Below are 15,070 nucleotides of genomic sequence, written 5' to 3'. Positions count from 1 at the left end.
GTGTGGGGCTGCTGGCCATGTGAGCCACTAAATGTGTGCCAGGGGTGACCTCCCCACGGTGGGTGCCAGCTAGGAGGCCCCCAGGAGGCCGCTGGGCCATCAGAGATAGGGAGCTCATTTGTGGAAGGGAAGGGGATCATTTGTCCACAAAATTCCTTTTATCATAATAGCTTTTACCTGTAAAACATTTGTTATATCCTAGGTACTAGAGCAATTTGCAATTGAGTCCCATTGAAAGTTTCCGTGTGTGTGCATGCGTGTGTGTGTGTGTGTGTGTGTGTGTGTGTGTGTGTGTGTGCGCGCGCGCACCTGTATGTGTGGGTGCACGTGTATGACCCATATTCCAGATGTGAATCCCGAGGCTAAGTGACACGTCTCTGTTCCACCCAGAGCCAAAGCTCTCTGGCTGGACTTCCTGGGATGTGAGCCATCTCATAGCACAGAAAGAGGGGTCACTTCCTCAGTGAAGAGCTGAACTTGCTCCATTTCCACGGAGACTCCTTGGTAGAAGCAGGGCAGATTCTCTAACAAACATCGAGCCAGGGACTAGGGGAATCACTTACTTCTGTAAAGTGGGCTCCTGCAGCCTGTCCTTGGGGAGATGAGGAAGTGATGGGGTCAGGGGCAAGGAGCTGGGAAACCTCTCTCTTGTCCCCTCTCAGATGAAGACCGGTGGCCTTGTGTTCTGACAAGAGGTCCCGGATCCCAATGTGGCTGTTGATCCTACTTGCCTGGCCTTTCTGGGGGATCTGCCCTTCGGGCTCATTATTACTCTCTGAGCTGTACGGGGTCCTTTCCTGCACCTCCTCTTCCTAGCATGCTGTGATCCTGCAGTTACTTCTGAGCACGTTTTTGTCAGGCACCTTTTCTATAAATCCTGATTTTTGAGAAGGTCCACTTACTTTTCTGTATTCACTTCAGATATAAAAAGCCACGCACCTTGAATACTGAAGTTCTAAGGGAAAATTACATTTCAATGAAAATATGTTGGGAAAGGAATTTTTCTCCAAATAGTATATCATAAAATACAGGAAGTGTAGTCTTTCCAAAATGGAATTAATATTTTTACCCAATTTTCACATAGTAGATGACTGAGATTGCTTTATGACATTCGGGGAAATTTAAGCTAATTACCCAGTTTAGACAGATTCCAATGAAAAGTGAGCTCAATCACTCAGTGTTTGCTGGAGACTACACCTGCAGGGCCCCCAGGAACTCAGAGGCTAAGAGAGAGGCCTTGCTCGTTTGGTCTTGATGGCAGAAAGGGCATTTTACATTGAAATGAACAGTATAAGTAAGGAGTGAGTATGAGCCAGTGCCGTTTGCCTTCCAAGCCAAGGCTCAAGGTCTTTTCATGCAGGTTCTTCTTTAATCACCACGCGAGTGCACTGACCATCTCCTGGGAGCCATGCAGATAGAGGAGCCTTGAAATATCACATGCTGTCATTAAAGTTCACGTGCTACCCAGAGAGGGAGCATTATGCCTAGAGCGTGAGCAGTTCATGGAATACAAGATGCCTCTTGAATTCTATGGAAGAACAAGAGGAAGCACTGACTTACTGGAAGGGCAGCAGCACATGAGTTTTATTGCTCTTCCAGGAAGGTCTCTGTAGCAAGAGGATGGAGAGGATGATGGGCTGAGCGTGGTGGGGCTGTGTGCACATCAACAGGGCAGAGGTGGGGGAGGCCAGAGGGGGGACTGGCACTCCAGGGGTAGTGGCTTTTGGACATCAGAGGGGATTTGTTTTTAAGTTGAATTTTATTGTAAAGGTGATAGACAGAGGGGTTACAGTTACATAAGTCAGGTAATGAGACCATTTCTTTTTGGATGGTGTTTCCGGCTTCCTCATTATCTCCCACTCCCCGCTCTGCCCTCAGGTTATAAAGTTCATTTCCAGCATAGTGCCTAGTGGGTATCTGTCTTGTCTTGGTTCATCCTTTGTCCCGCCCACTGTTTATGTGATTTTCCTTCTCTTCCCCAAATCTAATAAACTCATATATAAGTCAAAAGGTACAGGAATTAAAAAAGCAAAGAAAATAGTGACAACAGGGAATAAACCAAGGGGAGAAAAAAAAAAAGAAAGAACTGCAAACAGTACAATAAAAAGCATCGTATTTTCATTTCTTGGAGTTCATTTCCATAAGTATCATATTTTATGGATATACAGAGAGAGGATTTTATGAGCTAAATATGGTGAGAACTATAAAGCCAGGGCTCTGGGACTGGCACCCAGTTGGAGCTCAGATGGTGGGGCCTGTGGTAGAACATTCTAGATCTTTATCATCCCTATACTTGCCTCCAGTGCCAGGAAAGGGGGTCTTTCCCTGGCTGCATTACTGGGAGTTTGAGCCACAAGGCCACGGTTTGGGAACATATTATCACCTCTATTATTACCATGCTGCTGGTTTTTGAATGCTGAGTAAGAGTGACATTAAACTGTGGGGAGGTGTAACACACAGGGAAGTAAGGTCAGTGAAAAGAAAGTTCAAAGGAGGCATTCATGCAATCATCCAAGTACGCGATCAAGTTGCCTTGGACTCACAACCCGACATAGTGAATTGAAATCCCCTTTGACAAATACCTAAAGATAGTACACATAGCATAGGAACAGATAGCCTTAGTGGCTTAACGTTCTGTTATGGGCTGGCTGACACTAACACGTTATGTTATTAATCTTTTATTAGCTGTTGAGCTGATTACTGTCTTAGTTTTACAGAAGAGGAGGGCCGAGGCTTTGGGAATTTTATAATTTGAATGAAATCCTAAGATATATACCTGAGTTTGGTTGGTTTATCCTAAACCCCTCCCCCCTACATACACATTCAGATACACTTTCACACACCAGTCTGACTACCTTTCACCCAGTAGTTTATTAATCTTGAAGATTTAAATAACTTCAAAAGAGCAGGGATTTAATTGCTAAGAGAAGGCACCTTTTTCACTTTCCCTGGGTCCCACAAATGGGAAATGGAGTATCTTCCTCCCATCTCCAGTTCCATCGTCCGCTCCATAAACAGATTCCTGTCCCAGCTGGCGTTAGAGGCCGTTGATGGCACACCTGCTCTAGAGTGATCTGAGTGGGAAGCCAAAATTTCAGCTGACATTTATCTATGCTGTGTTTGTACGGGAGACCCTGGTACCTAACCATGAAGAACGTGGAGGTACTGGATAAGAGCGCCCCACCTGCTGGGGACACAAAGAGGGTCTCCTCTCAGCTTCCTGCCCAGCACATCCACAGGCACAGCTCAGATTGCCCCATGTCCGTCTCAGTCCTGGACCAGTCTAGAGGAGTCTCAAATCACTGGCCTTTCTTCAGATAGATCTGCTGACAAAGAACTCGTTTTCTTCTCCAATATCCCATGGACACGGCACTAACTCTTAAATTTTTTGAGTTGTGATGTTTCTCATTTCCTCCCTGACTTCTACTGTCTTTTTCACACTCTAGTCATAGCTGTGTGTTCTGGTGTTACCCCATATCACTGACTGGTGCATGTGTTGCAGAACCTCTACTGGTCATTGCACACTACATAGACATAGGCTTCTAGAGAGTCAGTAGGTGATAATTCCTGTTTGCTAGACACTGCAGCCTAGGTGCAGCCTTCCTGGAGGAAAAAATAACAGCATTTTTGTTTCCAATTTTTAAAATTAACATAATAAGCCTGTACTGACAATAAGGATGTTATTAAGCTGTAATATTGTAAATCATCAAGAGTCCTAGATAGGGAGAGCCAAAGTTAAGAGAACAGAGAAGAAGAAAAGTCAAAGCTGACAACCACAAGTGCAGACTTGAAAGGTCCTGCCAGCTTGTAGGTTTTGGCATGATGAAGAGAAGGGGGCAAAGAAAATGACAACGAAGGAAGAGAATAACAAGGCGAGTCTTATTTGTCAGTTCCTCCAGCATTTCCTGGAAATGCTCTGGGAACAAAACTGGGTGGAACTTCTGACCTCAGCTGGCTCTGGAGTGTTGAGCAGGCAGGTCTATGGCTCTCCTGCAGGTTTCTCACATATTTTATGTCACCAAAAATACAGTAAGTGCTCAATAAATTCAGATTGTTCTTTTTCCTTCAAGTTGTAAGCATCTAGGTGATTTCATGTTCTCAACAATCCTGGCATGCCTCTCAGTGTGCTTTTCATGCCAATAGCTCATACTTTTATTCTAATCCTTACCTTCATTTTCCTCATTCAACTCTCTACTTATCTACTTATTGGTCCCAAGGTCTTATAATGGCTTGGAGAATTAGCAATCCCCACGTGTTAACAGGGGAGAGACACTCGGTTCCTGCCCGTCTAGACACTGCCTGGTTCCCCGTTGTGGAGGCCAAGTGTTCTGTGTCTGAATAACTTCCTCTAAAGCTGTTAATTTCTTTGTTTTTCAGGTAATGAACCACAAAGATCATGTCTGAAGTACAAGGAACGGTTGAATTTTCTGTAGAGCTACATAAATTTTATAATGTGGATCTCTTTCAGAGAGGGTGAGTATACTTCACTGTCTATAGTGAACAGTGTGGAGGTGTGGTGGGTGTGTGTTGCTGGTATGAGATAGAGACGTTGAGGTCAGGTTATGGGACATTGAAATGAATAAGATTTTTTGAAATTAATTTCCCTGCCATGAGGTAAATCCAACCTTTAAGTACAGCTGAGAATAAATTGCATATTGATTTGCATTCCTTACTGCTTTCTTTTCTCTTCTCAGTGGTTCTTTCCTTTAAATATGGCAACTTTAAAAGCGAATAATTTCACAGGGAAGGATACTCACATGTGTAGCTCTAGTCAGAAGGCATCCCTTGGGGGCCGGGGGGTGGTAGTCTTTGAAATCCATGTGCTCTAAAAAAACATCTTTGGAAAACCAAAACCTTATTTTCAAAATATGTTCTTTGAAAACATATGCACATAGTAAATGTATAGAAAGAAAGACATAATAATGTCTCAAACAAATATGTCAGAAAGTTATAATAGAACATTTCCCTAAAGGCTGTTAGTGAACAGCCTTTCTTACATTTCTTACATTGTTTTTCCAGCTATGGGCATTTGGTTGAATAAAGTAAAATATGGTACTGTATGGGGGAAAAGATCAACTTTGTTGTTTCCACTGCTTTGAAGGTCTACTCTGAATTTGGCATTTTATACACACAATCTCATTGAGTCTTCTTTATGGACTGACTTCCCGTGTGTGTGCGTGTGCGTGTGTGCGTGTGCGTGTGCTGTGAAGTTTTCATAGGTTGATCCCGTGTCGTGTTAACTGTGGAAAGCCTTGGGCTGAGGCCAGGACCCTTGTGTCTAGGCTCTCTTGATTCTAGACTCTCTTTTTCTCTTCTGCGTTCTTGAGCATTTGTGAGGAAAGGAACCAGTATTAATAATTACATCACGTGTCCTCCCAGCATTCAAGACATTCCTCATCATTATCCCCATATGAAATGGTGAGCAGAATGGTCTTCATTTTCCAGATAGGTCGCCTGATCAGGAGGAGTCCACAGCCCTAGCGTCGCTGAGTGGAGGGCAGGCTGGGACTCAGTCTTTTTTCAGTTCCATCTTGAATCATTTTCTACTGTTCAAGGCCAGTCTTCAAGGGGGCTTCCATGAGCGTCCACAGAATTTGGGAGGAAAATAGTACAACTTTGACTTACGATTTTTTTAGCCAGAAATAAGAAAAAAAATCAAGCTCTGTAAATAATTAGACTCTAGATTGGCCCAGGAACAAACAGTTGTGAGTTCTGCTCCATGTTCCATGAGTCTGGTGACATTGCCTCCATATGGCAAGGTATCATTGTGTGACTGGCCAGTGAGGTGCCAACATTGTTTTCTAGTTTAATTGCACAGTCCTTATGGCACTCTAACAGAATCTTGAAGTGCAGGTAATATTAATAATGGCAAGTTAACAAACCCCAGGCAATGCCAGAATGACTCCCTACTCACAGCATGTGTTGATATACACATTGTGATTAAAAATGACAAGATAATCATATCTAACAATAAGTAGGGTGAGGTGATTTGGGTTTCTTTCAAAGCTGTTTGATATATGAGTTGTAAGCGCTATTCATCACGCACCTCATCCACGCTGTAACTTAGGCTTGAGGTATTGACAGTCTTATATGAAGTAATCACTGTGAACAAAGCTATTTTTTAAATGGCACATCTAAAATATAAAGAGAGCCCTGTGAAGTTGTAAGGGGTTGAGAATGAGAATGGAGATCATGACTCACTCAGCAAGCCTGTGATTTCCTTCTCCCTGTATTTATATGGTTTGAGTAGACATTTGTTACGCACATTCACTAGTAAAATGTAATGTTGAAGAAGTTTTGAACTAGGGCTTGTGCTATTATATTTTTAATAAGAAAAAGGCATATATATTTTATACCATAGATTTTTATATCCTTATATCTTTTTCTATATTTTGAATGCATGCACTCCATAGTATAGTTGTTCATACACATGATTTATAAATAAATATGCAAATATCAGGGTCAGAGGCTCAAACATCTTTTTCACTAATAAGCATGAAAATTATAAAAAGTTCACCAGAACTTATCCACTGCATCACACACATTCTTGCAAGCTTCTGTCTCTTAATTACCATATCCCATGTTCCTTGCGGGTGTGTTCATTGAGATAAATCCTTCAGATGTGGCTGAGGACATAATATTTTGATTTAGAATGCCTGAAGTAGGGTGCTATGGCAGTTACTTCAATGGAAAGCTTGAGGGAAGTATGGAGGTATCACACCCCTGGGGGTTGGAGAGAGGTTTAGAGTCCATAAGATCTGATTAACAATAAAACCTTCAAGTTAATGACTGCTGGCCTTCTGAATCCTACCTGCAGGGAACTGTGGATAGGCTGGGAATGAGGCCAGCCCGGACTCAGCTTTTTCCAGGGGAGTTTCTGACAAGCACAATCCCTTAGGTTCAAGAGCTGAAGATTTTTCCACTAAGAATCCCACAGGAGCTATGCTTAGAGTGAAGTGCAATTATTTTACCCAGCAAGTATTCCATGGAGAAGGGATGGCTGCAATCGAAGCCTGGTGGGTAAGAGGAGGCCCTGGGGTAGATTGTGGCAGGACGTGAATGAATTGCTTATGTCAGTAAATAGAAAAACTGAAGGTCTGGGGAGAGCTGGTTTGCTTTGGGGGTAGGAGGATGGATAATTAAACGCGTGATTACATAGGATGGTGATTGTGAGTCATATTTCCACCCCTATGACAAACACCTGAGATAATACACTTGTAAAGAGCAGATATGTACCTGGGCCCCACGTTTCCATCCCTGGTGGCTGTGAGGAGGCTGCAGTTGAAGCAGATACGCAGAGAGGAAGCTAGCCAGTCGTGACTCTCACCTGTCATCCCAGTTATTGGAAGAGGCTGACGTCTGGGAGATCATGTTCAAAGCCATCCCAGGCAAAGTCTGATACTCGATCTCCAGTTAACCAGCAAAATGCTAGACTTTGAGGCATGGCTGAAGTGCGAGGGGATCAGCTGTGAATGAAGAGGTTGAGTGAGAGTGCGAGGCCTGCATTCAATCCTCTGTATTGGTACAGAAAATGTAAAAAAGAAAGGAAAAGAAACATGCGGTGAAGCCAAGTGACTTGCTCTCATCATTTTGAAGGGAACTAGAAGGAAGAAGAAGAGACCTGGTTCCCTCAATTCCATGGAATGTAATATGTACAGTGACCCGAAGCCTTAGTCCTGGTCCCTGTAAGCTGTCAGGGGTCCTCTTACTCCACTCAGGCAGGGATTTCGAGTAGATGGGGTGCTGTCCTGAGCCTTTGACTGCTACAGATTTATGGGGGAGGCTGGTAGGCTCAGAGTCGTCATATTCCTCCAAGCTCTGAGAACGAGATATTTATCGCTCTAGCAACCAAACAGGTTGGGGGTTACTGTCTTTGGCCTTGATGGCCTTCATTGCCAGCCCTCGGTACCAACTGTCATCTTTGGCACTTTGCAGCGCCAGAGGGGCTAATGTGACCCCCAAGTCTTGGCAGCTCTTGAGCCTCACCTGTTGGGCCCCTAAGTCCTTAACCTTTTGCTTCTCTTTTGACAGATCTTGCCGTTCTCATACTTTCAGTTCTTGTCTTCAGCTCTTCACGGCCCTTTCTCTTCAGCAGTCTCACCTTCACCATTGTCTACCCTCCCACTATGTCTCCTATCTCTTGTAGTTTCTTTCATTCACTCCCTAGATCTCTCCAGCCTCTTTCTTGCAGATGCCATGGCTGCCTTCTCCTCTTGTGTTAGCAGCTCAGCCTGCTGTGCCTAGAGTGACAGTTCTGAGAGTCAAGAAAATGACCACAACCCAGAGGTGTTTTTTTTTAATTACTTAATTTATTTATGCCAGTTCTGGAACTTGAACCCTGGGTGTGGGTACTGTCCCTTGAACTCTACCACTCCAGCCACAGCTCCACTTTGGGACTTTTCTGTGATTAATTGGGCATAAGAGTTTCATGGACTTGTCTAGGTTGGCTTTGAACCATGATCCTCAGATGTTAGCTTCCTGACTAGCCAGGATAACAAGCATGAGCCACTGGTACCTGGCCACAAAAGGCCATTTCTGGAGCCTAATATTGCAGCACCACAGGCAGCACAGGAGGGTGTTTCCTGACTCGCCAAGGTTTGTGATGCCTGGAGCTGAATGAAGTTGTATGAAGGGGTCATGACTGGAGCAGAACCATCTAGAGTAGGAATTGGAGCTGTAGTTCCAGAATTACTTGCAGCTGAAGCTGAGGGCTTCCAAGCCCTCCTTGCAGTGTTCAAAGCATCCAGACTACCACAGAAAAAGCCTGTCTAGCCAGTAAACGAAGGATTACTTGTCCGACAGCTTTCTGCCCAGTCCAGTGCAGCTGATCACTTGTCAGTTTGTACCACCTGGCCTGCAACAACATAACTTAAACCAAATTAAAACATTGACAGGGTGCTCAAATAAAGACCCCTCATCAACAGTCTTAGTGATATTTATCAGTGCTTAACTCTCACCCGAACTTCCTTCTAAAGAATTGGATCACTTGTTGGGGGGCATTCCACCCTCGCCCCTCCAAAGATGCATGGGGCTTGAGGGGACATTTCAGGTCCTGCCCCTAGGAGATAGTAAAAGTTATGGTCAGGACTTACCAGAGAAGGAGAATGGTGTTTTTCAGACTAGGTCTGTGTCTGCCTGTGATCACGCCACCTCCCCCTAATTTATCCAGATGAAAAGAATGTCCCCTGAGGTCCACCCACTGTCACAGGCTGTTGTTGCTTGGTGGGTGAGAAAGGAGACTTCTCTTGAGTGTTTGCAGGGTACTAAATTGAACACACATGGATACAGACTTAGACTAAGGCACAAGACGCACACAGTTGAAGGAATGACTGGCTTCTTGCACATTTATATATTTCTGGATGTCTTTCCCCCCAGTTCCAGCATGCACGCTGCCTTTTGGTGATGTGTGCTTGGAGCAAACAGTCAGTGCGCTTTCATCCCAAGTCTATATTGACGGAGGCTGATTCTCCAAGGCAAATCTGTCCTCAATGCAGTCAGTAAACATCACGAGGTGTCACTCCCACATTCAGAGTCACAGTCAAGCTAACAAAACAGCACGAGGGAGAAGTATGGCCAACCGTGACTTTGGAAGTGAGACTTGAATTTGAAAAGCACCTGAGCATCCCTTAAAGACACATGAAGCCAATTATTTATGATCTGTAAAATGATAATGAGGATAAAAGACCCTAGGGAACCAATCTGAATAAGAGCCAAGAGCTATTTGAGTATTTAGAACATTATTTATAGGTCATACAAAATTATCAATACAGGCAAATGGCTACCGGCAGCCAATGAGAAGTCAATGAGATGCACGGAAGTACAGAGGTCTGTCCTGTCATGCAGCAAATAATTTCACTGGCTTTCTGTGGCTAAAAGGGTAGGGAATGTAAGAGGAACACATGCAGCGAAGCAGCATGGTACCAGTAGATAATGTTTAAATTGCCGTGATTACAAGTATGTTCTTACCACACAGAGGGTAGGCGTGATCATTTTGCTTTTGAAAAACTCTCTATGTTTCTCTTGCTCTTGCTCCTGTACTCAGAGCCCCAAACCGGAATAATTTGACCTTGAGCTTGCTCATCTTATTGTCACCACTCACACTGTTCCTGACCCTCATTATGTAGTATGTAAGCTCCAGCTCCAATAAATTCTCCTCTAAACCATCTCTTATAGATTGGTATTTGCCTACTATATTCAGCCCAGGGTTTATAAATTCTCACTTATTCCACATTTCTAAAGGTCATCTCTGTAAGAGGATGCTGCATTCAGTCACCTGCTCACATATTTATGACCACAGGCGCTAGTTAGGCTTTCACTAGGGTGGCGTGCTCTGACTCACTAAGGCCAGGCGTGAACCACCAGTGCCCGGCCATTCCCTAGTTTTTAATGTGCTGGGGTTTTTTTGTTTCTGTTTTTGTTTTATCAAAAGTTTAGTCCATGGATCATCAGAGTTTCCCTCACCTGGATGATTCTTAGAAATGCAAGTTTTCTTTCTTTAGACATATATCTGAATTTCAGGGAAGCATGCATCATCATCATCATCATCATTATTATTATTATTATTATTATTATTATTATTATTATTATTATTATCTTTCAATGGGTACACAAAGGCTTTTAGTTCAAAAGGTCTGTTAATGAGCACAATGAATCTTGACTCATTTCACCCTTACCATGCTCCCACATCTCTCCCAACCCCACCTAGCCCCTCAAGTTTCCTGATTCTATTCTCATATACATGAACTGAGTATCACAACTATTTTTTTTTTGCCAGTCCTAGGTCTTGAACTTAGGGCCTGAGCTTGGGCTTTTTCAAGACTAAAGCTCTACCACTTGAGCCACAGCACTGCTTCTGGCCTTTTCTATGTATGTGGTACCAAGGAATCGAACCTGGGTCTTTGTACATGCTAGGCAAACACTCTTACCATTAGGCCATACTCGAAGCCCTCATGACTGTTTTTGCCAACCTTTCTTCTCTCCATATGTCTGTCTTCTCTTGATTTCCCCACCCCCAACCACACATCTGCCAGGTTCCTGAATTTCAGGTTGCTAAACTGCAGGTTAGTCGTTCAAAGGAGCTATACCATTGGAATTCTCACTTGCCTGTCCTATACCTTAATCAGTTTGCTTGTGTATACATGCATGTCTGTATTTGTTATATTTATATAACATATTATGTAGACATAATATATTACTATATCACATAATATGTGATATAACATAAACTATATAATATCAAATAACATATACATATACGTTATAGATAACATGAAATATATAGCATATAATATACAACATATACAGTATGTAACATTTATTATATATAACATATACTATATATAATATAGCATATAATGTAATATTAATATAGTTATCGAATTATAGTTATAAATTAGAGCTAGCTTCCACATTTGAGAGAAAATGTGTTTTTTTCTCTCCGAATCTGAGTTATTTCACTTAACAGGATGTTTTCTAGGTCCATCCATTTCCTGACAATGACATAAATATTATTCTTCCTGAAGAGTGAGTATATATACATATATGTATATATATGTATGTACATACATGTCACATTTTTATTTCTTGATCTGCTCATCCATTGTGAAGTGGTGGGCTTGGCGATGATTCTTTTAACCTGTTTGGAGGCGATTCATTTAGTTCACTGGAATTGTCTGGAGAACTAAAAATTCTGCCTTCCAGAAAAGTGAATAAAGAGCATAGTAGCACTTGTTTAAGACCCCAGGTAATTTCCAGGAGGTAAATGGTTAGGTTTTTACAAAATGAACATGCCATGTGGAAGTAACCTCATCCTTTCCTTTTCAATGTCTTTACTGTAAAGAAAATGAGGTCCTGTTTTCCTCTTTGTAGTAGGTCTCTAGTTTCTCCTCTGATTCAAAAGGAGATGGATCTGGTCTTCTGCTGTAAGAAACTACAGAAGCTGTGTGTTTGCAGGAAGATGCCGTGTTATTGAAAGTAGGAGGAAAGATCTCTTCATATTCAGTGCAGTAATTTCCTCATATAGAAATAGCTTTTAGATGAAAGATTGATTCCAAAAACCCATTCCATATATCTCTGCCAATCATCAGTGTATAATCAGAACCTATTTCCCATTTGTATGTATTTAAGAGAGCCAGAAGCTTCATTTCAGTATTAGAAATGGAGATAGCAAAAAAAGAAATGGAGATAGCATTATTATTATTATTATTATTATTACTACTACTACTACTATTACTGTATGCGTGAGAGAGAGGGAGAGAGGGAGAGAGAGAGAGAGAGAGAGAGAGAGAGAGAGAGAGAGAGAGAGAGAGAGAGAGACACACACACACACACACACACACACACACACACACACACACAGAGTATGAGCATGCACCTATGTACATGTGTGCCAGTGTTTTTGTGCCAGTGCTAGAGTTTGAATTCAGGGCCTGGGTGTTATTGCTTATTATTATTATTATTATTATTATTATTATTATTTTACTCAAAGTTGGCTCTCTATCACTTGAGCCACAGCTCCACTTCTGCCTTTTGGTTGGTTAGTTAGTAAGAGTGTCACAGGCTTTCCTTTCTGGGCTAGTTTTGAACTCCAGTTTACAATTACAAGCATGGCCTCCCAGCATCTGGCAGGAGCTAAGATTAATCCTTGAATGTGAATTCAAACTTGATTTTAAATCCTATTTCAGAAAAGGCTGGAAACCTAACTTTTCTTGTCTTTCCTCCACCCCTCTGTGCAGTCTCATTTCTGCTGAGAGATTTGAGGTGATTTTACTGAAAAAAAAATATTCTATCCCTATCCACAAAAAATCCCTTACAGAAAGGTCCTATAACCTGTATTATCAGATCTGTCTTTTTAAAGAAAACATCAGTACTAAGATGGAAATACCTTTTGAACCAGGTCACTGGCCTTTCGTGTACTGATCTGAAATGATAGGCCCATACAACCAGAAATACCTGAAAGAAAACACCAAGTTATGTTTCTGCCTGATGTTTCCCTGCAATAGCTAATGCCCGGTGACAGCCAGCTCCCCTGTGAAATTAGCTAACCAACCCTGATGTGTCTTAATAGACTCAGAAATACAATTATCTTTGCTTGCCCAGAGATCAATTAATTGATTTGTCTGGTTCTGTCAGAAACAATCTTTTCTTAAACTTACTTTATTAATATATGTTGATATCCTTTTCATTCCTTCCCACCCTTTTGAAAGGGTATGAATTATAAATATTTGAGAGCCCCACTGAAGAGCACCATTGAAGAGCAGAGATGGGTAAGGTGGAACCAGGAAGCCAGAGTAGAGGTCAACCTGTAGGTAAAGCTGGTATTTTAAGGAACATGGATTTCTTGCCATAAAATGTCATTATTATCATTAGTCTCCTCTCGAGCACTTCTCTTCTTGTCCATCTCCAAATGCTTGTGTACAGGGACAATGTGAATTCTTTCCCTAGCCAACTAGTCTAACAGGTTCCCTGTCCTCTTTCAGTTCATTTACCTTTGTATCTGTGAGTCCCTGAGCCTTCTGCCTTGAGCCTTTGATCTTCTTACCCCTGACTGAGGACAATATGCAGCAGCCTGAAGGGGAATCCCCCTCTGGGAGACCCAGTGCTGGCCAACATAGGATGCTGCCTCCTCTCTCCCTGTGGAATCAAAGACAGAACAGAACACCCCTAGGTAGTGTGTTCTTTTTGAGTTTATACTCTAAAAGTCTCTTATTTAGGACCTTTAGAGAGAATTTATAGCTGTGAGGGCAGTGGAGTGCGGAAGTAAAGAATTCTGGAGTTGCCAGCTTTGGCTCTATCTCTGTAACTACTACTACTACTATGTGGCCCCTGAGCAAGTGACTGAATTCTCTGATCTCATGTTGTTCGTAAATCCTGAAGGCTCTTTATCACGTCTTGCTGAGGTCATATTTATAAAGCACCCCATAAGCGCCAGCCTGGGGTGCAGGCCTGTACTGATAACCAAGATGGCCTGGCCCGACATGGCCTTTCTGTCTCATTCTGACTGGACTGCGGACGCATGCGTCTTCATCCGGACGCATGCGTCTTCATCCGCTTGGTGCCTGGAAGGGAAAGTCCGCTGACTGGCCAGGCTCTGGGTACCTGATCCACCCTGCATTCTAAGCAGATGCTTTGCACTCAGTATTGCTAATCCCTCAGGAAACGAAGTGCTCCATTCAGTAGAAAATGGAACAAACCCGCATCGATTCTTATCAACTCCAGAGGGAGAAAGCACACTTTCTGTTCTCTTGTGAGCTCTGTCCTGAGGATTCTGGCCCAAATCATGAGCAGGACACAGCAGAGTATGAGAGCTGTTCACAGAGAAGTGGGCAGCTAGAGATGCATGGAAATGATTGTAGAAATGGAGGTCTGGAAGTAGAAACACGAACAATATCCCCAACACATGGGAGGCTTCAGGCAGCCTTCATGGAGGAGGCTTTGACAACAGCATGGACAATCACCTAGAAGTGGGAAAGGGCCTAGTGCCTGCTGAACGATGCCATGGGGCTTGGGGGCTTGGTCTAAAGGTGGCATTGGATAATGCAGGCTCAATGTGTACATGGAGACCACTTGATCATGGAGTCTATGGCCTGTCCCCGAGCTAGGATCACATCTTGTGGGGAAAGAAGGGCTGTGAAACAGTTCATGGAAAGGGGTTTGTGGGGTTGTGTGTGTCGCAGGTCATTTTGGAGACAGCTGGGGCAGAGAAATGTTGAAGGAGGTTCCGATAGCTCAGACAGATAGCAAAGGGATGTTGAGGCAGTGGGCTTGGGAGATCTAGTGATTTGACACTGAGCTGAGATCTAGAAGAACATAGATAAGTTAGTGGCTAAAGCTGAGAGGAGGAGGGACAGGTTCCGGCAGGAGCTGGTATGCGTCCAAGCTTCCGCACAGTCAGGCGCTGGGGCCTGTGGGATCTGGGCTGTGATTCTTCAGTTCATGGCCATTTCAGTCCACTGACACTGTGATGGCAGGACAGGGCCAGGACTATAGCTTCCATCCTCCAGGACCTCAATGTCACCATCTCTCCAGTGGCACGGAGACACCCAGGGAGGTGAAGTTATGTGTCTACCTT

General features: G+C 43.1%; 1 protein-coding gene across 1 annotated transcript in view; it reads left to right on the top strand.

Moving 5' to 3' along the window:
- Fam135b (family with sequence similarity 135 member B) overlaps positions 1–15,070 on the top strand; it is a 160,329-nt gene that overhangs the window by 24,275 nt on the left and 120,984 nt on the right. The window contains exon 2 of the mRNA XM_090339452.1: positions 4,378–4,473. Coding sequence (XP_090195578.1) covers positions 4,397–4,473 — 77 coding nt within the window. The 5' untranslated portion in view covers positions 4,378–4,396. The remainder of the gene's footprint in view (positions 1–4,377; positions 4,474–15,070) is intronic.

Source organism: Megascapheus bottae, chromosome 9 (assembly GCF_031878675.1).
Source record: "Megascapheus bottae isolate mThoBot1 chromosome 9, mThoBot2.hap1, whole genome shotgun sequence".
Taxonomy (NCBI): Eukaryota; Metazoa; Chordata; class Mammalia; order Rodentia; family Geomyidae; genus Megascapheus; species Megascapheus bottae.
Note: the sequence above shows the minus strand (reverse complement) of the source record. Positions and strands in the feature narration are given on the sequence as shown.